This window comes from Acomys russatus, chromosome 13 (genome assembly GCF_903995435.1).
Source record: "Acomys russatus chromosome 13, mAcoRus1.1, whole genome shotgun sequence".
NCBI classification, from domain to species: Eukaryota; Metazoa; Chordata; class Mammalia; order Rodentia; family Muridae; genus Acomys; species Acomys russatus.
The window spans coordinates 50997640-51025450 of NC_067149.1; the positions used below are offsets into that span (position 1 = coordinate 50997640).

At 46.4% G+C, this 27811-nt stretch overlaps 1 protein-coding gene across 15 annotated transcripts; it reads left to right on the forward strand.

Moving 5' to 3' along the window:
- Positions 1-786: 786 nt before the first annotated feature.
- On the forward strand, positions 787-26663 carry Znf384 (zinc finger protein 384). 15 transcript variants are annotated; one of them, XM_051155364.1, is made up of 12 exons: positions 787-934; positions 2049-2108; positions 10486-10552; positions 10810-11047; positions 11283-11330; positions 11528-11861; positions 12668-12760; positions 18059-18283; positions 18941-19123; positions 20578-20656; positions 24242-24400; positions 25019-26663. In XM_051155364.1, exons 3-12 carry the CDS (start codon positions 10487-10489, stop codon positions 25394-25396), a joined length of 1803 nt encoding a protein of 600 aa, XP_051011321.1. In that variant the 5' UTR covers positions 787-934; positions 2049-2108; position 10486; the 3' UTR covers positions 25397-26663. The 15 variants fall into 15 exon arrangements, with proteins under 15 accessions (XP_051011321.1, XP_051011315.1, XP_051011322.1 ...); XM_051155358.1 differs by having other exon boundaries at positions 10482-10552; positions 25019-26662; XM_051155365.1 differs by lacking the exon at positions 787-934 and adding an exon at positions 946-1191.
- Positions 26664-27811: the final 1148 nt, after the last annotated feature.

Consider the following 27811-nt stretch of genomic DNA (forward strand, 5'->3'; position numbering starts at 1 on the left):
GCCTTTCATCCCAGCACTCACTTTGTACACCAGGCTGGCCTCGAACTCACAGCGATCCGCCTGCCTCTGCCTCCCGAGTGCTGGGATGAAAGGCGTGCGCCACCACGCCCGGCTCTACCTTTTCTTGAATATTCAAAGAAATTAGATTTTTCCATCCTAGCTCAGCAAAGAGACATTCGTGAAATTACACGAAAAAAAAAAGTTAATTGCGTACAACAGCCTAGTCCACTCAGAAATGAGCCGTGACCTCTGTCTTTTAAAAATCCGTACGGTCTCTACGGGGCTGGAGTTAGTTGGCGCAGCCCTAAGGAGTTTCGGAGGTTCGGTTCCCAGCACCTAGGCAGGAAAGTTCGCCGCTGTCAGTGGGCTTCTGAGATCACCTGCACCCATAGCATACATTAACACAAGTATATACATATAAAACTAAAATTAAATCTAGAAAAAGGGGAGAAATCTAAACTGTCTTTAGTGTCTTGATGCATAATTCATGAAGCCTGTCCAGTTTCCACCCTCCCACTTCCCCAGAAGTCTCTTCCGGAAGCTGGGAAGCGATCTTCGAATGCTCAGCTTCAGCCCTTTACAGAACCTGCCTTCATTTCCGTTAGGGCGTCACATCCACCAATCGCTCTACAATTCCCCGGGTAGGATTCACCTCCGCCCTTACTTGTCGTAACTTCCGCCCTGACTACACCAGCGCCCTAACAGCGCCGGATGTGTTCTAGCCGATCCCGGAAGTGACTCGGCCTCTGAACTCTTTACCCCCCCTTCCTGCTGCCGCCCTCCCATGTCTATGCCCCCCCTTTTTCGTTTCCGGCTCTCCCGCCTTCTCCGATAAAACGACTCCTCACTGAGACTGTTGGGGGGGTAAGGGGGGTAGAAGTGGGCGTGGAGGAATTGGGGTTCCCGGGAGCACGAGCCGCAGCACCACTTCCGGGTGAGTATTCAGGAGGGAGGGCGGGGGGCCACACGCTGCCTTGCGCCCCCGCCCTGCGGGTGTCTCTCGCGCAGCCTGTGCGAGTGTGGGGGTCCGTCTCGCGCTCGCAGTGCATGCCCGTGCGCCCCGCCTTGCGTTTCCCACCATCCCGCGCCCTGCGGGCCCTCCCACTCCCTCGGCTCCCCGCTTTCCCTGCAAACGCCGCCCCTCCTGCGCGCTGGCTCTGGCGCTGGCGCCGCCGCCGCCGCCGCCGCCGGGTGAGTCTCGCGCCGCTGCGGTCGGTGCGCGCCAAGCTCCTTGCTCCTCCCCCTCCCCTTTTCCTTGGGCAAGCGGGGGGGGGGGGGTGTTCCACGATGTGACTGTAAGTGTGTCTGTCCCGGAACCGGAAGTGGTTGTGGAGGAGCGGGCGCTGAGGAGGAGTGGGGGGGAGCTTAGGGGGCGGGTGCCTGTCTGGTGGGTGGCAGAGTTCAGCTCCCTGGAGGGGTGAAGGAGGGACGTCCCAAAGACCAGTCTTTGAGGAAGGAGTGGGAGTTGACATCGGGAGGAAGGACCCAGTTGGGTGTCTCAAGGGAGCGAAGGTTTTAGGGGGACAGCTGGGAGTCTCCAATATATAGACCACTGAAGGTTGAAGGAGGTACTTCTTGGTACAAGGCCTTGGGTAGGCAGGGGGCGAAGTCCTCGCCGAAGTGGGGAGTGAGGGGGGCGAGGCTAGAGGAAGTGGCTGGGCCTGAACTTGGCACTGTGCCTGACACAGGGGCTTGGGTATCCCCCCTACAGCCGGCCACTTCTCAGGAGGAGGAGGAGGACCCTCCTTCATCGCTTCCGTTCTCTGACTCCTGGTTACTTGTAGCCCTGGGCAAAGAAGAATAAGTGTCTGAGCCTAGGAGTGGAACCCAAATGCTGGCGATAGGATTCATCTTTAGTTTTGGGGAACTGGCTTTATTTCCCTTATATTCACGTAGTCGGTGGCCCTGAACGTCCCATCCTTGGATGGTTAGTTGAGGAAGCTGCCTGCTTTCCAGATTGCTGACAGTCAAAGAACTTCTGAGGTGCTCCACAGTTCTCTAGTGGCCTCTCCTTACTGGCCTTTGTAACCTAGACAATTTGTTTCCAGAAAGTTCAGGAGCCCTGGAAAGGAGAAGGAATAAGACGACAGGAGGAAGAGAGAGAGAGGGTAAGACAATCTTGGTTTAATGATTTGGGAGGAGATGGGGTCATAGTCAAATGGTCTTTTTTTTTCTTTTCTTTTCCTTAACAGTATGACAGAATTATTTAAGTAATCAACACTTGTGATACTGGTGTTTGCTTGCGGGGCAGGGGGCTTCCTTTTTGTTTCTTGTGGTACCCAGGAAGTTTTTGTGTACAAAGTTGGCACTGTACCTTTGTTACCTTTCACAGCCACTGGGACTCAGCAGGGATGAAATGTGAAATGCTCAGGTGAAGCCACTGAGTGAGGTTACATTTTGTCAGAAAAATTTATTCTGCTGTGGAAACCCAAGAACCCTGACTGTTAGTACAGTCAGTACAGTCCTTATGGGGTAGCTTACAAACACAAGCAGAGCCAGGTTTGGAGAGGTCCCCCGGTCTTAGTGCCCAGTGGCATGTTTGAGTGGTTGTGTTGAGCGATGAGACTGTAACACGTGGGGTTTTTTCAATTTGATGTGTCGGGTAATGTCTTTCAGGGGGAACACTACTTATTGGAGAGTTTAAATAAAAGGGATTAAATTACACAGCGTCTGCTCTAGTAGTAAGTCTGCAAGAAGTCAAACTGTAAGACCTGATGGTAATAGTGAAACCGTTGTACTGTGTTTTTTTGGAGACATGATTTTGCTATGTAGCCCTGGCTAGCCTGGAACTCACTAAGTAAACCAGATTGTCTTCAAACTTGAGGTGATCCTTCTACATCTGCCACCTAAGTGCTTGGACTACAGGCATATGTAGTCCCACGGGATCTGATGCCCTCTTCTTCTGTTATGCAGATGAAACACCCATATACTTACAATACACAAAGAAACAGGCTTTTAAAAACATCAACCATAAGGAGCTGGGGAGATAATTCAGCTGGTAAAGTACTTGCCATGGATGCAGGAGGGCCCAGGCTTGGTCCCCAGAATCCATGTAAGAAACCTGGGCATGGCAGGCTCAGCGCCAGGGAGGCAGAGTCAGGTCCCTGGGCAGAGTGGCTAGGCAGCTTAGCCGAATTGGTGAGAGACTCAGTATCTAAAAATAAAGTAATGCCACCTGAGGAGTGACACCTGAGGTTGTCCTCTGGTGTCTCTGTTTATTACACACACACACACACACACACAGGACAAAATAGCAAGTTATATAAAGTGGTGGCCCTCACCATATCATATCAGCCAAGGCTATGACACCTGTGCCTTTGGGCGGAGGGGCAGAACGGTGCAGGAGTGCTCGCCCCCCTGTTAACACCTCTTTCACTTCCAGTGATTGCTTTTGAAATCAGAAATCATTTGTTTTGTTTTTTATTTGTGATTTATTTATTTTGTGTATGTTTGTCCTCACATGGAAGCCAGAGGACAACTGGAAGGAGTTGGGTCTCCATCGTGGGGATTCTGGGCCTCAACTCAAGCTGGGGCCTGGTGGCAAGTAACTTTCTGCTGAGCCATCTTGATAGCTCTCTTTTTACTTTTTCTTATTTGTTTGTTTATGGTTTTTCGAGACAGGGTTTCTCTGTGTAGCCCTGGCTGTCCTATACTCACTTTGTAGACCAGGCTGGCCTCGAACTCAACAGAGATCCACCTGCCTCTGCCTCCCAAGTGCTGGGATTAAAGGCACATGTGTGTGTGCGTGTACACACACACACACACACACACACACACACACACACACACACACACACACAGACACACACACCTACACCCCTGAGTGCACCCATTATTTTTTAAGATAAGGTCTCATGTTGCCCAGGATGACCTGTATTTTGATGCTAATTACTGCAACAAGCGATTTTCCTCACCCAGGTTTATGAGGTGCTGGAGATAAAACCCAGGGCTTTGTGTGTAGTGAGCAAGCGCTTTCTCTTTCGAGCCTCCTCACCAGGCCAAGATTGGAGACTGGAAATAAAATCGCTAATTAAATTATGACCATTTTGGGTTTTTTTGTCTTTTTGTTTTTTCCTTTTTGTGAACTTAGACTTCCCTTCTTACTAACTAAATACTTGAGGCTTGATGGAGTAGCAAAGTTGAAACTCATTTTTAATCTGAAAACTTTCTTACTGCTTGCTTTCCCTTTTGTTGTTCTCTGGGGCTGTAAGAGAAGTCCGCTGCCTGCTCCCAGGTTCTAGATTACAGCCAGTTCACCAGTTCTTCTCCTTTCGTTCTTGTTCTTTGTTTTGTTTTTGAGACGTGGTCTCACTGTAGCCCAGATTGGTCTTCTGCATGCATGTGGGAGGCATGGTAGAGGACTGAAAGAACTTAAATGTGGGTGTATGTGCTGTGCTTCAAGTATAGTGGTCAGATGACAGCTTGTGGAAGTCAGTTCTTCTATCCTGTGGGGTCTGAGGATCAAAGTTAGGTCATTGTACTTGGTGACAATCACCTTTGTCCACTGAGCCGTATTGACAGCTCCAGATTGGTCTTGAAATCATAATCTCCCTGCCCCAGCTTCCTGAGTGCTGGGATTGGAAGCATGGACTACTGCCATCGTGTATGTCTGTATCACTCGCATACCTAGTGGCTGTGGAGGCCAGGAGAAGGCAATTGAATTTCCTGAAACTGGAGTTACAGATGGTTGTGGAGATGCTGCGTAGTGAGCCCAGGAGGGAGCAGCAAGTGCTTTTTAATTACTGAGCCGTCTCTCCTGCTCCTTATTTATTTATTGACTTTTGAGATGAGGTCTCACTACATTGGCCAGGCTAGTCTCCAACCCAACAAGATCCTCCTGATTCTGTCTCCCGAGTGCTGGGATTAAAGGCTGCGCCAGCCACCACACTAAGCACTTTTTTTGTTTTTTAAATGCATCAGTATATGCCAGGTGTGGTGGCGCATGCCTTTAATTCCAGCACTCAGGGAAGCAGAGGCAGGTGGATCTCTGGGAGTTCGAGGCCAGCCTGCTCTACAAAGCAAGTCCAGGACAATAAGGCTACACAGGGAAACCTTGTCTCAGAAACAAAACCAAACCAAACCACCACCACCACCAAAAAATAAATGCATCAGCATAATTAAAACTGACGGTTTCCCTGTAATATGTGTGGACTTCTTTTTTTTTTTTTTTTTTTTTTTTTTGTTTTTGTTTTTTTGAGACAGGGTTTCTCTGTGTAGCCTTGGCTGTCCTGGACTCACTTTGTAGACCAGGCTGGCCTCGAACTCACAGCGATCCACCTGCCTCTGCCTCCCGAGTGCTGGGATTTACGGCGTGCGCCACCACGCCCGGCTTTGTGTGGACTTCTTTAGGTTGTGAGAATGTTGGGGGAAGTGAGAATTTGAGTGGTACGACTTCTAGGGCACCATTTGCGTTTATTTTAGCCATGCCTTCATTCTTGGCTCCCCAGCTGGTCTCATGTTAGGGAATATATGGGTTTAGGATAAATTCTCAGTAGAAGGATAGTATACTTTTGGTTGTTTTGTACTTTTGTGTATGTGTGTGCACAAATGTGAGACATAGCACACCTGTGGAGGTCAGAGGACGAGTTGCAGGAGTTGGTTCTTTCCCTTCACCGTGTGCAACTCAGGTTGTCAGCCTTGGCAGCCAGCACTTTGACCTGCTAAGACATGTTACCCCGTCTGTAGTCTTTGAAATAGGATTATACTTGGTACCCAGATTGGCCTGCAACTATGTAGGGCAGATGCCAGCCTCTAACACATAGTCCTGTCTCAGCCTCTCAAGTGCTTAGGTTCTAGGCAAGAGCTACTATGTCCTACAAATGGCAACATTTTTTTCTCACGTGTCATTTTATAGCTAAATATTAATGCTTTGTGAGCAGTAATTTTTATGTGCCTGGGTTTGGGCTGACATGTTTATAGAAATAGCTCTTTATTTTATTTTGAGACAGTCTTATTATGAATCCTTGGCTGGAACTATGGAGAACAAGCTAGCCCTGAACTCAACAAGTCCTTCTTGCCTCTGCCTCCCCAATCCTGAAATTAAAAAGCATGTGTTGTGTTGATTGGCAGGTTGTGATTTTATTTTGTTTTTAATTAATTACAAACTGGGCATGGTGGCACACATCTGTAATCCCAGCATTTAGTAGGCACATTTCTATGAATTTGAGGCCAGCCTGGTTTACAGAGGGAGTCCAGGACACTGTATATAATACTGGGGTTATACAGAGAAACCCTTTCTTGAAAAAACAAGCAAACAAACAAAAAACACTTAATATATTTTTAAAGCTGGGCGTGGTGGTGCTCGCCTTTAATCCCAGCACTGAGGATACAGAGGCAGGTAGATCTCAGAGTTTGAAGCCATCCTGGTTTAAAAAGCAAGTACCAGGACAGCAGCTACACTGAGAAACCCTATCCTGGAAAAAAAATTTACAATTTTCATATGGGGTGCAGCATAGATCACATGTGGCGTTCAGAGTGTATTTTGTCATAAACTGTTCTCTCTACTGTCTAAATCCTAAGGATTAATCTTAGGTCACTAGGCTTGGCAGGAAGTACCATTATCCTCTGGCCCTCTGTTACTTTAATTTTTTTTTTTAATATTTATTTTAAGTCGGGCGTGGTGGTTCACAACTTTAATCCTTTAATCCCAGCACTCAGGAGGCAGAGACAGGAGAATCGCTGTGAGTTCCAGGCCAGCCTGGTCTGCAAAGTGAGTCCAGGACAGCCAAGGCTACACAGAGAAACCCTGTCTCGAAAAACAAAAAATTATTTTAAGCTGGGTGTAGTAGTGCACACCTGTAATCCCAGCAGAGGCAGGTGGGTCTTTGTGAGTTCGAGGCCAGCCTGGTCTACAAAGAGAATCCAGGACAGCCAAGTCTACACAGAGAAACTCTGTCTCAAAAACCAAAAAAAAAATATTTTTTTTCTTTTTTTTTTTTTTTTTTTTTTTTTTTTTTTTGTTTTTCAAGACAGGGTTTCTCTATGTAGCCTTGGCCATCCTGGACTCACTTTGTAGACCAGGCTGGATATTTTTTTTCTTTAAGTGTATAAAAGTGGTTGGGTAACCAAAATGCCTGGATTTTGGGAAGAGCCTCTGAGACCCCTGGACTTAGGGTAGAGGGTGGAGTATGCCAGCCATATCCTGTAGTGTAGGGACTGAGGTGGGGTGCTGGGAGGACCTGGGGGCTGGGTTAAATAGGCAGGCACCTCAGCCACTTGTCCCAGGTTTGAAACTTAACAGATAAAGTATGGAAGTCCACGGATGGTACTTTTGTTAGAAGCAGAAAGACAGACCAAGTGTCCACTCTAGTAAGGACAGAGTGTTCTCCTCTTCTGAAGTGGCCTCATAGGGTCAACTTGCCACCAGGTTGCTGGCTGGGACCAGAAATGGTGCCTTAGGGTGAGCAGCAGCTGTAGGCAGTCAGCAGTGAGTGGAAATCCTTGTTGGCAGGCCCATGCATAACTCCCATCTCTGCCACCATAGCTACTTTGTTCATGGGCCCATTGGACAGTGATAGGGCTGCGGGGGGCGCGGGGCACTGTTTACAGAATGGCTCGTCTTATTTGATTAGTGAACTCCTCAGTTGAAGTCACCTTTTGATGAGTGTTTACGTGAGACATACTGAGTATCTTCACATCCTTGCTCATTTGCAGAGCTCCTCCACATACTTCTTCCCCGGATGTCTTGTCTTGTCTATTTTTTCTTTCCTTCCTTTTTTCTTTTTGAGACAGAGTTTCTCTGTGTAGCCTTGGCTGTCCTGGATTCTCTTTGTAGACCAGGCTGGCCTTTAACTCACAGAGAACTCCACCTGTCTCTGCCTCTCAAGTGCTGTGAGTAAAGGTATGTGTCACCACGCCTGTCCTCACCAATTTTCTAATCATGCGCTTTCTAAATCCCTGGCCTTCCAGCCAGTTTATTGGCTACAGCCCATGAATCAGTAATTAATTGCACATCTGGCCATTTCTCTCTTCAAGAAAACTATATGGCTGGGCCAACTTACTAGCCCTTGGCTGTTTGGTTTTTGAGACAAGAGTCTCATATGTCCCAGACTGGCCTTGGATACTCTCAAGCATTGAAGGAGAAAGATGGCCTTGAACTCGGCGTCCTCTTCTCTCTGCCTCCCACAAGTGCTGTGCGGATAGGCATGTACCATCACACTTGGTTAAGATTGGCTGGGTCTTTTGTTTGTTTTGGGGGGGGGTTGGTTTTGTTTTGTTAAGAAAGGGTTTGTCTGTGTAGCCTTGGCTGTCCTGGACTCGATTTGTAGATCAGACTGGCCTTGAACTCAGAGCTATCCACCTACCTCTGCATCTCTGAGTGCTGTGATTAAAGGTGTTCGCTACCACACCCAGCTAAGATTGGTGCTTTTTATTCATTATTCTTTCTAAAATGCATTATATTGGTACCTAAGTGAAGTTTCATGAAAGTATGATCTTGAACTGCATGTTATTAAAAACTTGGTCAGCCTGGTCTACAGCCTGAGTTCCAGGGCAGCCAAGGGTACACAGAGAACCCCCCCCCCCAAAAAAAGCTCTGAAACCCAAAAAAACAACAAATAAAAGGGAGGTCTAATTTCTCCCTGTAGAATAAAGGAAATAGCCAGGCAGTGGTTGACACACGCCTTTAAACCCAGCACTGGAAACAGCTCAGCTTTTGCTCACAGCCTTTATTTTCCTGAAAGCTGGTTGCTCTTGGCTCAGCATAGTGGTTTGTTTTGCTTTGTTTTTTAATTGACATGTACTAATTGGCCGTATTTATGGACAATGTGGTAATTTGATACATGTATTTTAACAATCAAATTAGGGCAATTGACATTTCTTTCTCTTTAAAATACTTATCTTTGGTGGTAATGTTTGTTCCTGCTGTTCCTTTTTCTGTTCTATCATTACTAGTATTTACTTATGGTTTTATGGTTTTATTGAGACAGGGTTTCTCTGTGTAGCTTTGGCTGTTCTGGAACTCATTCGGCACTAGGCTGGCCTTGAACTCACAGAGATCCTCCTGCCTGTCTCCCAAGTGCTGGGATTAAAGGCATGCACCACCGTGCCCAGCTCAGTTTATTCTTTATACATATGTATGCATGTGTTTGTGTATTTGCACACACATTTCCATGAGATCCCCTGCAGAGGCCAGAAGAGAGTTTTGCGTTTCCCAGAACTGGAGCAGCAAGCTCTCTCAACCCTTAACTTCTGAGCCATCTCTTCAGACCCTGAAACTCACTAGAAATCTGCCTCCTGAGTGCTAGGATTGTAGGCGTGCATCGCCACACCTGGCTACAACTCCTTTTAAAAGCTGGTAACCTGTTTGAAGAGTATTTTCTTTTCTTCCTGAGGCTCCAAGTTCATGTCCCAGTACCACATAGAGTGGCTCACAACTCCAGCTGCAAGGATTCCAATCCTTTCTTCTGGCTTCCATGGGCACCTGCATGAATGCGCGCACACACACCAACCTTTACAATTTTTTTAAAAAGATTTATTTATTTACCATGTACACAGTGTTGTGCCTGCATGTACACCTGCAGGCCAGAAGAGGGCACCAGATCTCATTATAGATGGTTGTGAGTCACCATGTGGTTGCTGGGAATTGAACTCAGGACCTCTGGAAGAGCAGCCAGTGCTCTTAACCTCTGAGCCATCTCTCCAGTCCCTACAATTTTTTCTTTTCTTTTTTTTTTTTTTTTTTTTTTTACTGGTAATTCCTTGTTTCACATTGCCCAGCCCGGCATGACCCTGGATGTTCTTCAGTTCTTGGTGATACTCATGTAGTGTTGTTCCAGGTCCCGTCTAATACTCAAAGATGGCTTTATAGGCAGGTGTGGTGGTACATGCCTGTAGCCCCAGGTGGAAAAGAGGCTGAGGTAGAAGATCTTAGGCTGTTCAGACTGCTCAGGTGTCTGCCAGTTTTAAGCCTTTTCAAACTGTGAATTGCAGTTTCATAGATGTGCTGGTTGGAAGTCTGGAAGGGGGAAAAAAAGCTTTTCAACGAAAATAGACTTTAGGAATAAGGGAAATGGGGAAACAATGAAAGATGCCATGGCTGTTTTCCAGTCTGTGAGTGACTGGCACTGCGGGGCCTTGGGCACATCTCTTTCCTGTAACTTCATTTCTCTTCAAAGTAAAATGCCAGTTGTGGTTTTTTACAGGTTGGCAAACATTCTGTGGCTCAATGGGATGCATGTATATTTTGTCAATCATTTAAAATTGTGTTTTGGGGTGGGCCAGTACTGCTCCCTGGTTGTTTCCATTAATTTATTATTTTTAAAGAACGTTTCAATAAGTACTTCATACTGGCCTCAGACTCCAGCTCCTTGAGTGCTGAGATTACAGCTCTGTGCCACATTGGTCTAGACATTGAAGTCATGACTGTTAATTCCTAGTTGTGTGGTTGGGTGCCAGAGACTGGAATCCCGCCAGCTGCTCTGCCCCGTTACTGCCGTTCAGGAGTTATTGCTAGGTGTGACATGCGGTCTGTCTCTTCTCAGGTAGAATGGAAGAGTCTCACTTCAATTCTAACCCATACTTCTGGCCTTCTATCCCAACCGTCTCAGGGCAGGTAAGTGCTGTGTGCTGCTGTTCTCTCCAGTATCTGTTTCAGCTCTGAGTAGTACATTCTTCCTTCGTGCTGTCGTTTCTGCTGTATGGGGCCTGAAGCAGTGTAAGACATACTACTTCACTGAATCCGTTATTACTGAGCGTTACATAGTGCTCGGCTCTGGCTCCTGTCCAGAAACACAGATACCAACCCTTGCTCCTTGACCCCCGGTGAGCTCTTTCTGAAGAGGGTGCTCCTCTCCCCTTCTTCTCTTTCAGATTGAAAACACTATGTTCATCAACAAGATGAAGGACCAGCTGTTGCCAGAGAAGGGCTGTGGCCTGGCACCACCTCACTACCCCACTTTGCTGACAGTGCCTGCCTCAGTGTCCCTGTCCTCTGGCATCAGCATGGACACAGAGTCCAAGTCAGAGCAGCTGACTCCACACAGTCAGGCGTCGGTCACCCAGAACATCACAGTGGTCCCCGTGCCGTCTACCGGCCTGATGACTGCGGGTAAGCACCCCTGCTCCTCTCCACTCTGAGGTGCTGATCTCCCATGGTCGGTACCCCAGTCTGGAGGGCTCTGAGGACATGGGGAGTGGGGTATGTCTTTAATTCCTCAATCAGATTTTTATTAAGTGCCTACTGTGTACCTAGCAATGTGCTAGGCATTGTGGGGGATACAAAGAAGTAGAAGATGCGGTCCCTGCCTTTGAGGAGGTGACATTCTTTCCTTCTCTGAATCAAGGAGTCTCCTGTTCTCAGAGGTGGAGAAGAGAAGGGAGTCAATCAAGGGGTAAATCTCACTGTTACCAGGGGGGCTGGGGACAAGGGTTAGGAAACCATTGTTTTTATATAGTGTTTGGGATTTCCTGTATATTGTGGGCTGGAGGGTGGTGGCAAGGGGCTAATTAGACGATTGTGGGGGAAATGAAATAGATCAGTGTCAGAGGTGAACAGCATGACTCCATCTCTGTTTTCTTCCAACCCCAGGTCCTGGTTTGGTAATCACATCCCCGTCAGGCTCTCTTGTGACCACAGCCTCGGCAGCTCAGACCTTCCCTATTTCGGCTCCCATGATTGTCTCAGCTCTCCCCCCTGGCTCACAAGCCCTACAGGTGGTCCCTGACCTCTCCAAGAAGGTAGCATCTACTCTAACTGAGGAAGGAGGCGGAGGTGGTGGTGGAGGTGGTCCCGTGGCTCCTCCTAAGCCTCCTCGGGGCCGCAAGAAGAAGCGGATGCTGGAGTCAGGGCTTCCTGAGATGAATGACCCCTACGTCCTTGCCCCTGATGACGATGACCATCAGAAAGATGGCAAGACCTACAGGTAGGAATCAGAGCCAGGGGCAGGATGGGTTGAGGGTCACTGAAGTCTCCCCTATCTTCTTTGGGTCCTGCCCCAAGTCAGGCTCTGTGCTCTCAGCAGCTGTCTACCTGAGAGCCATTTGCATGTCCAGGTGTCATGTATTGTGATAGGAAGGTGGAGCTACTGGCACGTGTAGTTGTTAGACCCCTTCTTCCACTGCACCCTTTTAAAACTCAGGTTTTGTCAGAGTCATTGACTGATTTTTTTTAGTGTCAGGAGAGTTTCTCTCTTGTAATAAGGCTTCAGACTGGGTTCCAGACAATGTCTGCAGCTTCCCCCTCCCCCTTTCTGTTTCTTATTTTTCCAAGAAATCCTTCTGGTAAGCACCTAACGTAGCCTGTGTGCCATCCCCCATCTCTTGGGCTGTGTTGAGCACTGACCCATCAGTCCCTGCATGGTTGGGATGGGAGGAGTCTATATGAAAAGGTGGGAGGAATAGTATACCTATAAAATGACTGTTTGCTCACTTTCTAACTCATGGAAGTCATTTTGATCCTCCTTTCTCTTATATTGTCCATTCCAAAAAGGCACATGCATAATTGCATGTGCACTGTATACAGAGAAACTCCTTACCCTTTGAAAGTTGAAATAACTTTAATCTCCTTGAGAGCTGTCAGGGTTCCAGTGGGTTCTGGGCACTTGGTCCCAATGTGCAGAATGGGTTAACTGTTAACACAGCTTTGATGTAGACAGGGGCAGGTTTGCATGGCTGGGAGACTGGTTCTGTCCTTAGTGTACCGAGATGGGCAATGTTGTTCCCATTTTAGGAGCGAAGGGAACTGCGGCACAGGAAATGGACAGAGCCTTGGGCTCATGGATTCAGTTCCCGGCTCCACCACGAACTTGCTGTGTGACCCTGGGCAAGTCCTTTTCCCCTCTCTGCGCCTCAGTTTCCTCATCTGTAAAATGGGGAGAATTGAATTCTTTGTATGCCTCCCATTTGTTGGGAGTATAGATAATCTTAAAATGTTGGGACATTCAGAAAGCTGAGAGCTGATCATTACTTAGCATTATTTACTTGAATTGCATAGTTCTTCTATGGAGAGTGTCCACAAGTGCAGTTGAAATACCTCTTTATATGAGAAGAAGAGGGCGGTGTTGCTATGCAGAATATATTGAGCACTGCAGAGTTCCAGCCATAATCCACAAGTTCACTGTAGCTTTATTATTACAGGTGTACCCCACTTTATACAATAAGTGTTCCTGGAAAATGTTTACATCATACCATATTATAAAGGTACCTGACAAGTTTGATTCATTTAAAGGCATTCTTTTATTATGTCACTTAAATGCAAGTCCCTTTAAACTCGATTGTGTAAATACCTGGATTTTTTTTTAATGTATTTGCTTAAAGTGAGGTCATTGTGACATGAGATGCATTTTATAACATGTTAAAGTAGTGGAGGCAGCCCTTCTGGTTGACCAGGATCCTCAATTCTGCCAGATTAATTTTTTTTCCATGCTAAAATTATTCTGGATTTCTCAGCTAAATATGGATACACACATGGATATGTATGTAAAGAATTGTGAGTACACAGTTGGAAGGAAGCCTTCTAGGACCTTTTGCCCTCAGCGTTTTTGGAATTCTTGAAGACCCCCACACTTGGATGACTAAAGGGGATCTTAAAACTAGACAGTGGCAGCCGGGCGTGGTGGCGCACGCCTTTAATCCCAGCACTCTGGGAGGCAGAGGCAGGCGGATCATTGTGAGTTCGAGGCCAGCCTGGTCTACAAAGTGAGTCCAGGACAGCCAAGGCTAACACAAAGAGACATTGTCTTGGGGAAAAAAAAAAAAAAAACTAGACAGTGACTATATCCTAGATGAAAAAATTCCTTCAAGAACTTAAAATTCTAGAATCCAAAGACATCTTCTAAGTCACAGAGAATTCTAGCCTTCTTTCTTATTGTGCGATTGGGCTAAAAAAGAAAGACCCCTGACTTTGGTGCATGTATGTGTCAACTCCTTCCATCCCAGTTGTCGGCAGCATGACTGGGTAGTAGAGGAGCTAGGTGCTGCTACTGTGGACAAGGCGACTCATCTCTCTGTTCCCATCTGTGAAATAAATGGGAAGGTCAATAGGTCAATCAGACTGATCTAGGAAGTCTGAACATGTGAAATTGTTTTTAGCATCTTAGAGAAAAACTGGGAAATTCAAAGTGATCATTGGATCCAAGGCCACTATATTGCATACCATTCCTAATGTGTCTGATATGTTTGGTGTCCATTGAACTAATGGACTAAATGATGTGGGGTGCCAGCTTTCCCTTCCCGCTGCCACAGCTGGCCTGAATCAGATTTCTAACAGCCAGGACCTTACAGTAAAGCATTTATTTGGCTTCCTAAGACTTGCAGAGTTTTTAAATGTAGGTTGAATATCTCCTGACCAAAAGTGGCTAAGACGTCAGCTTTTTTCAAATTTTGGAATATTTGCACATATATAATGGAAATACCTTGGGGATAGGGCCTGAGTCTGAACATGAAATTTGTTAAGCTGAATGTGGTGGCTGGCACCAGCAGTCTCAGCCCTCAGGAGGATGAAGTGGGAGGATGAGGAATTCAGTGCCAGCCTGGTCCACATAGCCTCAAAAGAGAGTGAGTTGCTGTGGACCTGCTGTGAGACTGTGGACTCGGAAAGGCATAGCTACCCTAACTTTCCCCTTTCTGGGTAGTAGCTCAAGCCTAGGAGGGCTCTCCCTAACGCTTTGGACTCTTTCTCTGAAGTTTCTTCAACCCAGGTAACTGCTAGGCTGTCCTAGGCCTGACTGCTTGCTGAACCTTCACGCCTAACTCAAAAAGGTGTGACTTTCTTCTTCTCTGTTTCCCTCCTCCAGGCATCTGCCAAAATTACAGCTTGCCTTCCCTGTGGTTTTTCTTTTAAATTTTAATAAAATTGTGTTCAAGCTTTAAATGAGAAAGGAATTTATTTGTTTTAAATATATTTTATATAGATAGCCTAACAGTAATTTTACATAGTATTTTGAGGGAGCCCATGGAGGACACTTCCATGTGTCCTGTGAAGTAACAGAATTTTCTACTCACGGTGTGCTGTCGGTGCTTAGAACGTTCTGGATACTAGAGCATTTGAAGTCTCAGTTTTGGATTAGGGAGGCACTTAAATGGTCACCAAAGGTCAGCGCCTTCCCCTGGCAGGTGGATATTCAGCCTCAGCATGAATACTTCTTGTGCTAAACCTGTGTATGAGGTTAGCATTGTGACATATCATGGCGAGCCCTTTGACAAATCTCCTGTTGTTGGAGCCCTTGGCTTCCTTTTTGTAGAAATTGGAGAATACCTGCCAGGTTATTTTGAGTAGAAACAAAGGTGCTTAAAAAGTACCTACCCCGGTCCCGGGCAGCACCGAGCAGCAGTTAAGGTCGCCATCATTGCCATCATACCCCACCATCTTTGAGACTGGTTACTCTGGTGCCCGTCTGTTTCTTGTTTTGAGACAGGGTCTCAATCAGGCTTGGCTGGCCTTGATCGCCTCATTGTCGCCACTCCACTTCTTGGGTGCTAAGATTGCAGGCATGTGCCAATCTGTCCAGGCTATTTTCAGTTAAGTTTTTCAGGTTTTTCTATAATTAAGGCTTTGATTCTTTCTTTTTTTAATATTTATTACTTATACAGTATTCTGCCTGCATGTAAACCTGCAGGCCAGTAGAGGGCACCAGATCTCACTATAGATGGTGTGAGCCACCACGTGGTTGCTGGGAATTGAACTCAGGACCTTTGGAAGGGCAGCCAGTGCTCTTAGCCTCTGAGCTGGTGGTTGAGTGGTAGAGTTCTCGCCTGCCATGCGGGAGGCCTGGGTCTGATCCCTGCCCATACAGAGTCCAGTCCCTCTTTCTCAACAGAGGCCTTCTCACTGTAGCCCAAGCTGGGATACAAGCCCATTGCAGGCCTGCCTCGGTCTCTCAAGTGCTAGAATTATCTTCTTTTTTATAATTAACTTTCATCTCAAGGGGGATGGGATTTGAATTAAAATGTATGCAGGAACTGAGGACACAATCCAGTAATAGAGCACTTTCCTGGTGTGAGGCAGGGCCTGGGTTCTAGCCCCAGCACTGTAAAAACAGTCCTTTTAAAACAATGAACAATGGACTGAGAAATTTTAGTTATCAAAGGAACTTAATCTTACAACATTACTTTGGTGTCGTCCACGTGGCATTATGTCCAGTTGCTGACTTCAGTCTTTGAAAATACTTGTATCACCATTGGCTTCCCAATCAATACTGAGGCCGCAAGCAATGCTGCTGTCTTATTAATAAAGAATGTTTAGTTTACCTTTGATGGTCCTGGGTGCTTGCTTGGCCTTTCTAGAGGTGAAAACATCTTCATTTTAAAGACCAGAAGATTGAGGTCTAGGTTAACAGGCAGCTTGTAACTGAACTTTGAGTAGAGCCCAAGTACCTAGACTCCTGTTGACTGCTTGCCTTTCCATGCTGAGCTCTCCTGTGCTGTTTGCGTGTCTCCGCCAATAGCTACTGGTAAACTGGTAGTCAGAGTTCCCTTCAGAGTTAGAGAGTTAAAGAATGAAAATTGGTTATCAAGTTACTAGGATTTTAGTGAAAGCATTAATATAGAGACTACAGCAAATACTATTTTCTCAGAAGGAACTTGTTCTTTCTAGTCTTTTTTTTTTCTTTCTTTCTTTCTAGTCTTAATGTCAGCTATTTTTTAAAATTCTAAAATGAACACAAGAATCTCCCCATACCCCTTGATGTCCAACTGACAAAAATATGGTGGAGAGGAGAATAGCTTACCCTAGGGCCTGGCTCCCAGACCACTGCCCTTTCTGCTAACTCACAGTGTGCTCTGGCAGGCTGTTGCTAGGTCATGTGTAGATAGCTTTTACTCAGTACCATCTAAGGGCATATGGCTTAACTTGCACAGAGTTAAGGGTCAGAGTGTCAGAGTGTCAGAGCAGGAAGAATCCACTGGGTCAGGTGACCTGTAAGAATGTATTCAGGTGCTATGGATGTCACTTAGGAGTGCCAGCATTGGCTTCAAGGGTTAAGAAAAAGGAAAGGAAGCCGGGCAGTGGTGGCACACACCTTTAATCCCGGCACTTGGGAGGCAGAGGCAGGCGGATCTCTGAGTTCGAGGCCAGCCTGGTCTATAGAGCGAGTTCCAGGACAAAGAGAGCTGTTACACAGAGAAACCCTGTCTTGAAAGACCGAAAAAGAAAAAGAAAGAAAAAGGAAAGGTTTAGTATGGCTCATCATTGCTTTTCAAGCATTTTTTCTTGTTAGGACTTAGAAATTACCATCCACTCCTGACCATTACCTTGGCTTGTTTCCAAATTGGCTGTCATTTGATTGACTTGAGCCTGGGGCAGGGGCAAGTGATTAATGGAACATCAGCTACAGGGTAGAGAGCAGAGAGCAGCTGGGAAAGCCCCTCCAAGTAACTCTGGTACTTTCCATCTTCATTTCTTTAACAGTCACTACCAAAAGGAGGGGAAATTACTGAGGAGATAATTATCTGAAGGTCTCACTCATCGAGTCAGTTTTCCTTCATTACTGCATAGAGACGTGAATACTAAGGGACAAGTAGAGAAGCTAGGAATAGGGGTTAACTTGAAAAGTGAAAACTTAACTGGTCCAGGAAGATGTTTATCAGTGGTTTTCAGCCTGTGGGTCAAATGACCCTTTCACCAGGGTCGCCTAAGACCATCAGAAAACAGACATTTATATTATGATTCAGAGCAGTAGCAAAGTTAAAGCTATGAGGTAGCAACAAAATACTTGTATGGCTGGCAACCACTGACCTGTACTCACCAGCTCATAGTATTTTCTGCCTTATCAGGGTTGAATGCTTTTTTACACTTAGGATATCTGGTCACTTACTAAGCATTTATTGGGTATTTCTAAGTGCTGGGCACTGTGTTAGCTTAGGCAAGTAGAGAAATAAGAGGCTGGGCTTGGTGGCATATAGCTATAATCCCAGCATTTGGGAGGTAAGAAATAAGAGCATCATGAGTTCGAGGCCAGCTTGAGCTACATGAGACCCTTTCTTTAAGTAGAAAAGGCTCCTACAAGCCTCACTGTAGTTGGAACAGAAAATGAGGTCAGCTAGGTGGGCTTCCCTTGCAGGGTCTCGAGGCTCAGCAGCACCTCCGGGTGGGAAGGCTCTAATGTTGCCCTTGCTTGGGCAGGTGCCGGATGTGCTCACTGACCTTCTACTCGAAGTCGGAGATGCAGATCCACTCCAAGTCCCACACCGAGACCAAGCCCCACAAGTGCCCGCACTGCTCCAAGACCTTCGCCAACAGCTCCTACCTGGCCCAGCACATCCGTATCCACTCAGGGGCCAAGCCCTATAGTTGTAACTTTTGTGAGAAATCCTTCCGCCAGCTCTCCCATCTGCAGCAGCACACCCGGTAAGGCTGCTTTTTCCCACTTCCTAGCTACAAAACCCCTAAGGCCATGTGGCCTGTGCCGACTGTTCTCTCCTTTGCCTTTTGAAATCTTACTCTCCTTTGTTACTGTCTGAAAATTAAACTATGTATCCTAGCAGTATTGGGGGCCTTGAAAATTGTGATGTCCATCCCCAACTCTGGAACGATTTTTGTGGTTTCTCTCTGTGTTTGTTTGGAAATCTTCTACAGAGCAGACCCTGCTTTTACTATGTGCTTCAGTTCAGAGCCATGGTGTGCGTTCCACTTCAGGTCCATGGGGAACAGGCGGTATTGGCCTATGTTCAAATTGCTATTTGGAAACAGGGTAATTGTGGTGAGTGTGTAACCTTAGGAAAAGGCCAAGGGTTGACAAGACTGAATACTGTAAGATTACCAAGAGCCATGGGCTGCAGCTCTTCATCATCTCACTGCCATTCTAGCCACCGACTTGCAGTCAGCAACAACCTAGACACGGGTGTTCTCTTCATTAGCCTCTCGAGCCGGAGCTTTATTGGGAGGAGGGAGGAGGGGGTGCTCTCATCCGTCAAGCAACGTCATTTCACCCAGCAGAGAGCTGAGCCCGTGGTGTCGAACTGCTTCCTCCTCCCCCCTTCCCTCCCCTCCTCTCCTCTCCGGCAGGATCCACTCCAAGATGCACACGGAGACCATCAAGCCCCACAAGTGCCCGCACTGCTCCAAGACCTTCGCCAACACCTCCTACCTGGCTCAGCACCTCCGTATCCACTCGGGGGCCAAGCCCTACAACTGTTCCTACTGCCAGAAGGCCTTCCGCCAGCTCTCCCACCTCCAGCAGCACACACGGTAAGGGAGAGGGGCGGGCTACTGATCCCGCCCCGCTGGCATGCCCTCCCCACCCCCCGCCCCGGACACACACAACTACCCGCATGCGGGGGGCGGGGGAGAGACCTGGCTGGAGGTGAGACCTGGCTGGAGGAGCATATGACTGGCAAACAGAGGAAAAAAGAAGTGGATGCCAAGAGAATCTTTGTCGAACACAAACTGTATTGAAAAGACAGTGATTGTGTGGTATTTCCTGATTGATTAAAGACAGAGACAAACTCGGAACAATGACTCTTGCCTTCGTTTTCCTTCCTGCAAATACCAAGCACACATCTTAACCAGATTTCTTTGGTGCCAAAGCAGACATTTGATTTTAGAAGACCTACTTCTAGTCCTCAGGGCACCAATTAAGGATGGGAGATATAATCAATTGTAAGCTGGCACCAGCCTGGATACCCTCATCAGCAACAAGCAAGATTCCAAGGAATGCCAAGATTAGAGCACAAAAGGAAACATGACCTGAACATTCACAGAGAGCTGGAAGCAAACCACCAAGCTCCTACTTCAGAAGTAGGATGCTTGCGTCTGTCCGTCGGTGTGGAGTTACTAGGGAGAAGAGAATCCGGCGCTTGAAGGGCTGACAGTTTCTTGTGGTGACATCTCCAGATGAAGAGGAGTCCAGACTCCTGGTGATCGGCTCTCTCACCCTGCCTCTTGTGAATGTGATGCTTTCCGCGAAAGTGACCACGCTCTGCCTTGAGGAGTATTCAGTCTTCGTGTATTTGAGGCTTTGATTACAGATGGTTCTGAAACCCCTAAAAAGGAGCAGGTGTTGATGTGCCCTCACATCCTCGGCTTATCTTAGAAGATAGAGGGCCCTGTGGTGTTGGGGAGAGAGGTTAAATGGCTCTGACCACAGGGTTTCTCATCATTAAGGACCTAGACTGGCGTGGGAAATCCCTAGGAATTTCCATGAGTTTCCACTAAAGTCACTGCTACTTTCCGTAGTCACTGTAACCTGGTCTTTGGTCACAGAACTATCTCTGGATATGGTGCTCAAGGTTGAGGGGACAGTTTGTGCCTGTAGGGTGGGGACCAAGGAGGAAGTGTATAGTTTTCTTTTTCCTTATAATTGTATTTACCTTTTGTTTCTGAACATTGACTGGGATGGTTGTTATAGGAGCAGATTTATATGTCAAATCATGACTTGCCTGTGTCCGGGATGCTGACACCTCAGTCCCTCTTCTCCCAGCAGAATGAGGCTCTCCTTGAGTTGAGTGCTATAGACAATGACCAGAAGTCAGGCACTAGAGACCTTTTCAGGTCAGAGAGGAGCTAACGCTAGCACCTCGTGCAGATGTGCCTGAGGAGCTTCCTCAGGAGGCAACCTGAAGAACCTGAGATCTGGTATGGAGCTGGTCTCTAACTGACCTTGCTGATGTCCATACTCTTCCTCCTCTTCTCGTCCTGTACAGAATCCACACCGGTGACAGACCATACAAATGTGCACACCCGGGCTGCGAGAAGGCCTTCACACAACTCTCCAATCTGCAGGTAAGCATCTTGTTTCCACATAAGACCTTGAGCCTGAGACTTGGAAGTACCATTTAGCTAGAACTCTGATTCTCAGAGGTCTTCAGGAGAACTTAATTCTCTTAAAGATTTTTGAGGTGAAGCAAACCTGCTCGTCTTTAATCCCAGCTGCTTGGAAAGCTAAGGCAGAGGATACAGAGTGCAAGGCCTGCTTATGCTACAAAATGAGTTCAGGTTAGCCTGGGCAACTTAATGATAACAAGGTCTGAAAATTTAGAAATAAACAAGTGTTAGGAGTTAGCTTAGACAGTAAAGTGCTTGCCACAAACACGAAGGCTTAAAATTAATCTTTTTCTTTCTTTTTTCTTTTTTCTTTTTTTGTTTGTTTGTTTTTCGAGACAGGGTTTCTCTGTGTAGCCTTGGCCATCCTGGACTCACTTTGTAGACCAGGCTGGCCTCGAACTAACAGCGATCCGCCTACCTCTGCCTCCCGAGTGCTGGGATGAAAGGTGTGCGCCACCAAGCCCGGCTCTTTTTCTTTTTCTTCTTCTTTTTCTTTTTTCTTTTCTTTTCTTTTTTTTTTTTTTTTTTTTTTTTTTTTTTTTTGTTTTTGTTTTTGTTTTTGTTTGTTTGTTTTTTGTTTTGTTTTGTTTTTTGAGACAGGGCTTCTCTGTGTAGCCTTGGCTGTTGTAGACTTGCTTTGTAGACCAGGCTGGCCTTGGACTCTCCACCTGCTTCTTCCTCCCCAGTGCTAGGTCTAAAGGTGTGTGCTACCGTGCTCAGCATTGAAATTAGTCTTTAGAATCCACTTAAAAAAAAAAAACCTAGATGAGTGTAGTGGCACACGCCATTAATCCCAGCACTCAGGAGGCAGAGGCAGGTGATCTCTGTGAGTTCAAGGTTAGCCTGGTCTACAAAGTGAGTCCAGGACAGCGAGGGCAACACAGAGAAACTCTTCCTTGAAAAACCTTAAAAACAAACCAGCATCTTGGTACGTGTTTATTATTACAGCACTGGAGAAATAGGACCAGCAGGTCCCTGGAGCTCACTGGCCAGCCAGTCTAGCCAAATTGGCTATTGGCTAGCCTCAGGCCAGTGAGAGACCATGTCTGAGGAGACAAGGGGGCAGCTCCTGAGGAATGACACCAAGATCATCACTGGCCTCCGGGTGCTTGTGTATACCTGTGCACCTGAACACACACCCAAAAATAAGTTTTTTCTTAAGGACAGGGAGCTGGTAAGATGGCTCGTGGTTAAACATACTTAACATAGAAGCCTGGCGACCTGAGATCAGCCCCTACAGCCAACAGTAGAAGGGGAGAAGTAACTCTAAAAATTGCCATTATCTTTTATCCATGTGCATGGCAGGTGTGCACACCCACACACAATGCATTTATACGTGTACACACAGTCACGCACAATAGAAGAAAGGCTGGTTCTGATAGACACTGATAGTGCTTGTCTGGTTCAGTCCCTGGTGCGGACCACATTATAAAATAACTCAAAAAACAAAACCCTTAGCTGTCTGGGAGTGGAGGCACGTGCCTGGAACCAGCCTACGCTGGACTCCATAGTAAGACAAATTTTTTTCTAAACAAAAAATTAGCATCTGGAAAGATGGCTTAGCATTTAAGAACATTTGCTGGGAGTCTGAAGAGATGGCTCAGTGGTTGGGAGCACTGACTGCTCTTCCAGAGGTCCTGAGTTCGGTCGGTTTCCGGCAACCACGTGATAGCTCACAACCATCTATAATATGATCTGATCATACTGTATACATAATAAATAAAATCTTAAAAAAGAGCAAAACATTTGCTGTTTTTGCAGAGGTCCTGGGTTTATGTTCCAATCTCCATGCCAGCTAGCCAGCAACTACCTGCGGGTAACTCCAACTTCAGGGAATCCAGTGCCCCATCTGGCCACTCCAGGCACCTGTACAAATATGTGTATAAAAATAAAATATATCACAGCCTAGGCTACGTGAAACTGCCTCAAAGCAGCAATAATATATAAGCCAATTATATGTTAGCATAAGTATCCCAAATCCCACTTAAGGGACTTAATGGGAGAATGATATTATTTTGCAAGGCTTGGTTTATTTTACATAGGCTACTCTAGGTAAGGCACACTACCACCAAGCTATGCATCCAGCTCTGGTGATTTTGTTACACTGAAAATGGTGTGTTGTGCAACTCAGGCTGGCCTGGAACCTACCATCCTAATCCTCAGCCTTCATGTGCTACCACGCCCAGGATTTTTGCAAGTTTCTGCATTCTGTGGCTCAGCTGAACTTGAACATGCATCTGCTCTTGTCAGTCTAGAATCTGAGAGCGCAAGAGTGCAGAGGCAAACACTTGGCTTCTTTTGTATGTGTAGATATGTGCTGGCTGTTTATGCATGAGTATTGGCACACTTGGATATCTGCTTCTGTAGCTCTCTGCCTTATTTTTGAGATTTTTTACTGCATCTAGAGGTCTCCATTTTTGACTAGACCAGGAAGCTTTAGTTGGGGTCCTCCTGCTTGCACCCCTGCCTGCCTAGCCCTGGGGTTACCATGCACACCACCTCACCCGGCTCTTCTGTGGGTACTGAGGATCTGAACACAGGCTCCTAATGCACAGCACACACGTTCCCCAATAAGTCATCTTCTCAGCCCATGTGTCATTACTTTGAAGAGTTTTGATTCTCTGAGCCTCTGGCAAGGGCCAGATAGTCCCTATACCTCACTTTAAGAACCGCTGGAAGAGAGAGAAAAGTTGGTGTAAGTCACTGTAACTTTTAGGCCCCTAGTTGTATGCCATGTGAGGTTTATTTCCTCCCTCAGCCACTGGTCCTGAAGTCTCATTCAAAGCAGTCTCCAGCTCTTGTAGAAAGGGAAGCTAAGCTGTCCTGGGCTCACCTTTGGGCTGTCTCTCCATAAAGCCAAGGAAGAAAAAGCACTCACTGTAGCAGGATATTTGATCCCATTGTGAACTGGACACCCCCCACCCCTTGTGATGTAGTTCAGCCCTGTCACACACCTTTAACCCAAGGGCTATCTGTAAACAGTATTAAATAGTTAACCCTAGGTCAAGGAGCAAGCATCCATTTGACACAAAGTGAACATGGGGAAAAGCCCATAGTGAGAGGAATTCTGGAGGGCTGATGGAGAGATGCACAGGAAACAGGAGAGGGACATTGAGTTGAAGGGTGTTTAAGACAGCTTGGAGAAGGAGAAGGGGCTGCTTCTTTCTGGGCTAAGTAGGAAGGTCCCCTGGGTGCTTTCTCTGACTCTCTGAGCTAGTAGGTTTTCACCTCTACATCTGGCTCCTGAGGCTTTGTTGGTAAAATTGAATGATTGGGTTGGGGTTTTTTGTTTGTTTTTGTTTTTTAAGATTATGTATACAATGTTTTGCTTGCATGTACACCTGCAAACCAGAAGAGGGCATCAAATCACATTATAGATGGTTGTGAACCACCATGTGGTTGCTGGGAGTTGAACTCAGGACCTTTGGAAGAGCAGCCAATGTGCTTAACCTCTGAGCCATCTTTCTAGTCCCTGTTTTTTTGTTTGTTTTGTTTTGTTTTTGTTTTTTATAACAACTTCTTTTGGTTTTTCTTGTTTTGCAGTCTCACAGACGGCAGCACAACAAAGATAAACCTTTCAAGTGCCACAATTGTCACCGAGCATATACAGATGCAGCCTCACTAGAGGCTCACCTATCTACACACACAGTAAAACATGCCAAGGTGTACACCTGTACAATCTGTAGTCGGGCATATACATCGGTAAGTACTTGGTGCTTTCCCTTTCTTTCGCCTATATCACTGTGTCCCTTTTTGATGGAAGTCTGTTGGTCCATGGTTTGTCATGTGCTTTCCCTGCTCTCACTGTTGGAGTCGGTGTTGAGAGATAAATAGCACCTTAAGCAGTGACTCTTTATTCTAAACATATAAGGCAAACTTGGGTGAGAGAGAAAGGTTTCAGGTATTTTCTATGAGATTCTAGAGTAAGGATATAAAACAGCTTCACTCAGAGATCTTAGAAAAATAACTTCCAAGCCAGGTGCAGTGGCGTACATCTGTAATCCCAGCATTGGGGAGGCAGAAGCAGTCAGATCACTAAATTTGAGTATAGCCTGGTCTACAAAGCAAGTCCAGGATAGCCTAGGCTACACAGAGAAACCCCGTCTTCAACTTACCCACCCACCCCCCCAAAAAAAGAAAAAATAATTTTCCTTCTGCCAGCTCAGTGTCTCCAGTGACCTCTAAAGGTCTTTTTCTTGTTCCCCAACTCCAGAACATCCCTGTATCAATAGACACTGGAGAGTAAGGGCCTAAGGGGATAGTTGCAGGTCATCTTTTTCCCTTTCTTTCATTCTAACTTCTTTTTACCGTCTCCCTCAGGAAACATATCTAATGAAACACATGCGCAAACACAACCCTCCTGACCTTCAACAACAAGTACAAGCAGCGGCGGCAGCGGCGGCAGTGGCCCAGGCCCAGGCCCAGGCCCAGGCTCAGGCTCAGGCCCAGGCCCAGGCCCAGGCCCAGGCCCAGGCTTCCCAAGCCTCACAGCAGCAGCAGCAGCCACCGCCACAACCACCACACTTCCAGTCCCCTGGGGCAGCTCCCCAGGGTGGGGGTGGTGGGGACAGCAACCCAAACCCTCCACCCCAGTGTTCCTTTGACCTGACCCCCTATAAGACGGCAGAGCATCATAAAGACATCTGCCTCACTGTCACCACCAGCACCATCCAGGTGGAGCACCTGGCCAGCTCTTAGAGATCCGTACTGCCATCCACTGGAAAGACGAGAGAAGTTCTGCTCCCTCCTTTGTCAACTCTTGGTGGGAAAGTTCTCTTCATCCTTGACAAGTCCTGTCTCCAGCTCCCTGGGTCTCAGGCATGGCTTTCCTTCGCAAGATAACCATCCTTAATCTCAGCTGCTCCTGATTGGCAAAGGAAACCTGAGCTGATAAGTGTTATCCAACAGCCCCCATCCAAGAAGAGCTTTTAAAACTGGGGCTTGGTGCTTGAGAGAAGGATCTGCTGTGACCTCACATCTTGTCCAGTGTGGGCGCTTACCTTTCTCTTACTCATCTTCAAAGTTGGGGCTGATAGAAGACTAGTAGCTGGCCCTCCCAGAAAACAGAAGGAAGGTCTAAATGTAGCCAGCCTTCTGTTCTATGCTTACCTGTAGAAGAACAGGTTTTGCACGTGGCCTGACCCCTGTGAGCCATTCTCTTCCCCTCACGAGGCCTCACGATTCATATTGGGTGTTGATTCTATCTTTTTATATGTAAAAGGGCGGTAGCTGATGCATGGTCACCAAGGTGCCAGAGATTTCCCCCAGGTGACCAACGGTGGCTTAAGAGTGAGTTATGATTTTTCCTTGTAGCCTCCTTCTCTGCCAACAAAGGGCCTATATACTCTCAGTCTCACCACCCTAGTCCAAGGAGCTGTGGGAGCTGTGTTGGCTGTGTTCTCTGCAAAGCCCCAAATTTGGTATTGCAGACAAGGGAGAATTCAGGGCACACGCAGGACTGGACTTAGCTCCCTAGGTGCCACGGTCAGATGCCGGACATGGATTTATATATAAATATATATATATAAATATATATATATACCTGCTCATCACGGCCATCTTTGTTGTAACCATTTCTGTGTTTATAAATGCATTATCTCTGAGAATTTTCATATTGATGTTTTGTTTTTGTCTTTTTTTTTTTTTTTTTTTCATCTTGTCCTCTGGCCATGGCATTTTAATTTTGCCTTTTAATTTTTTAAAATCATGGCAAATTTAAGAGAAAAGAAAATTACAATAATCAGGAATTATACAGTTGTTATAAAGCAATTTAAAAATGAAAAAATCTTATGTACAAACTAAGGGGTGTTTTTAGAACATTGTATAGAAATAAATTCATGTTTAAGGATGAGAGGCAGTGAGCTGCTGATGTAAGCTAGCTTGGGAAAAGTCTTATTTGGGGAGATACTTCAGGACAGCGTTAAGAACTTAGCCTGGAATGTATGAAGAACGAGCGCTTGTGTGTTAAGTCCATGGGTACAGTCCTTAAGCCATTTTTAGTTTAGGAACATTTGTGCACAAATACTGCCACGGGAGTTTGGTTTTCTCCATGTGGGACAAGGTTTCGTTTAACAAGTATATTCTTTACCTTTTGCTCTCCACACACCATTAAAAAAGAAAAACGAAATGGAGCTGAGCAATGGTGATGCACACCTTTACTCCTAGCACTCAGAAGGGGCAGAAGTGGTCAGATGGCTGCTTGAAAGGGCCGGCACTACCCGTGCCACCTTTATTTTTGTCCAGAATCTAGAGGGCATTGTGTACATACGAGTTTGATTAGACTGCATTGCCTAAGGCCACAGGTCTCCAGTGGTGGAACCCATACCCAGCTACTAGGTTTAGTCCTGAAGAACATGCAGGGAGCTTCCCATGATAGAATGGATATGTGCATGTAACAGTGGAACACAGTTGGACTGGACAGAGCATGATGAAGAACCCTAAGACTTCTCAGTCTCCTGTGAAAGGATTCCATTCAATTCCCAAGACTGCTTCATGAAGATTAAGTCTTTCATACAGTGCTAGAAAAACTGACAAAGTTCTCACATCTGAGAACTGATAGACAGTCCTTACCTAGTGAGGTGGATAAATACGTCCCATTTGAGACTAGGCATCAGGACAGAAGCTCAGTATGCCATTGTTGGCTAGCTCCCTCCTGTCAGTGACTACACAGTCTCTGACAACTGTCTTCGTCACAAGTGTGGGAGTCAGCATTTTGTGGTTGACCATTACGCACTCCTACCGGGTGATGACGTTGCCTACTACCATTCTGTGTGTAAAAAGAGTGGGCAGAGACTACTACGGTAGCCGAAAGCATGCTCTTGTTTTATAGAATGGAGTCCACATTCTACTGCTGTACTTTAGCATCTGCTCAGTCGTAAACTTGGGCTCTTATTTACGTATCTGGTCTAAGGGGGCTAAAGTTTTATCTTAAAAGCCTTGTGTGTTGTAATTACTATGAAAGGTGTATGAATTGGAGCTGACAGCTATTTGCAAGCATCTGCCACATAATGTGCGCATAATGTGCTTCGAGTTCTGTTTCCCTAAGATAGTAACCTGCCAGGCTCTTGCTTTTGTACAATGGGTGATATACTTTTGACTAGGGTGAAGGCTGAT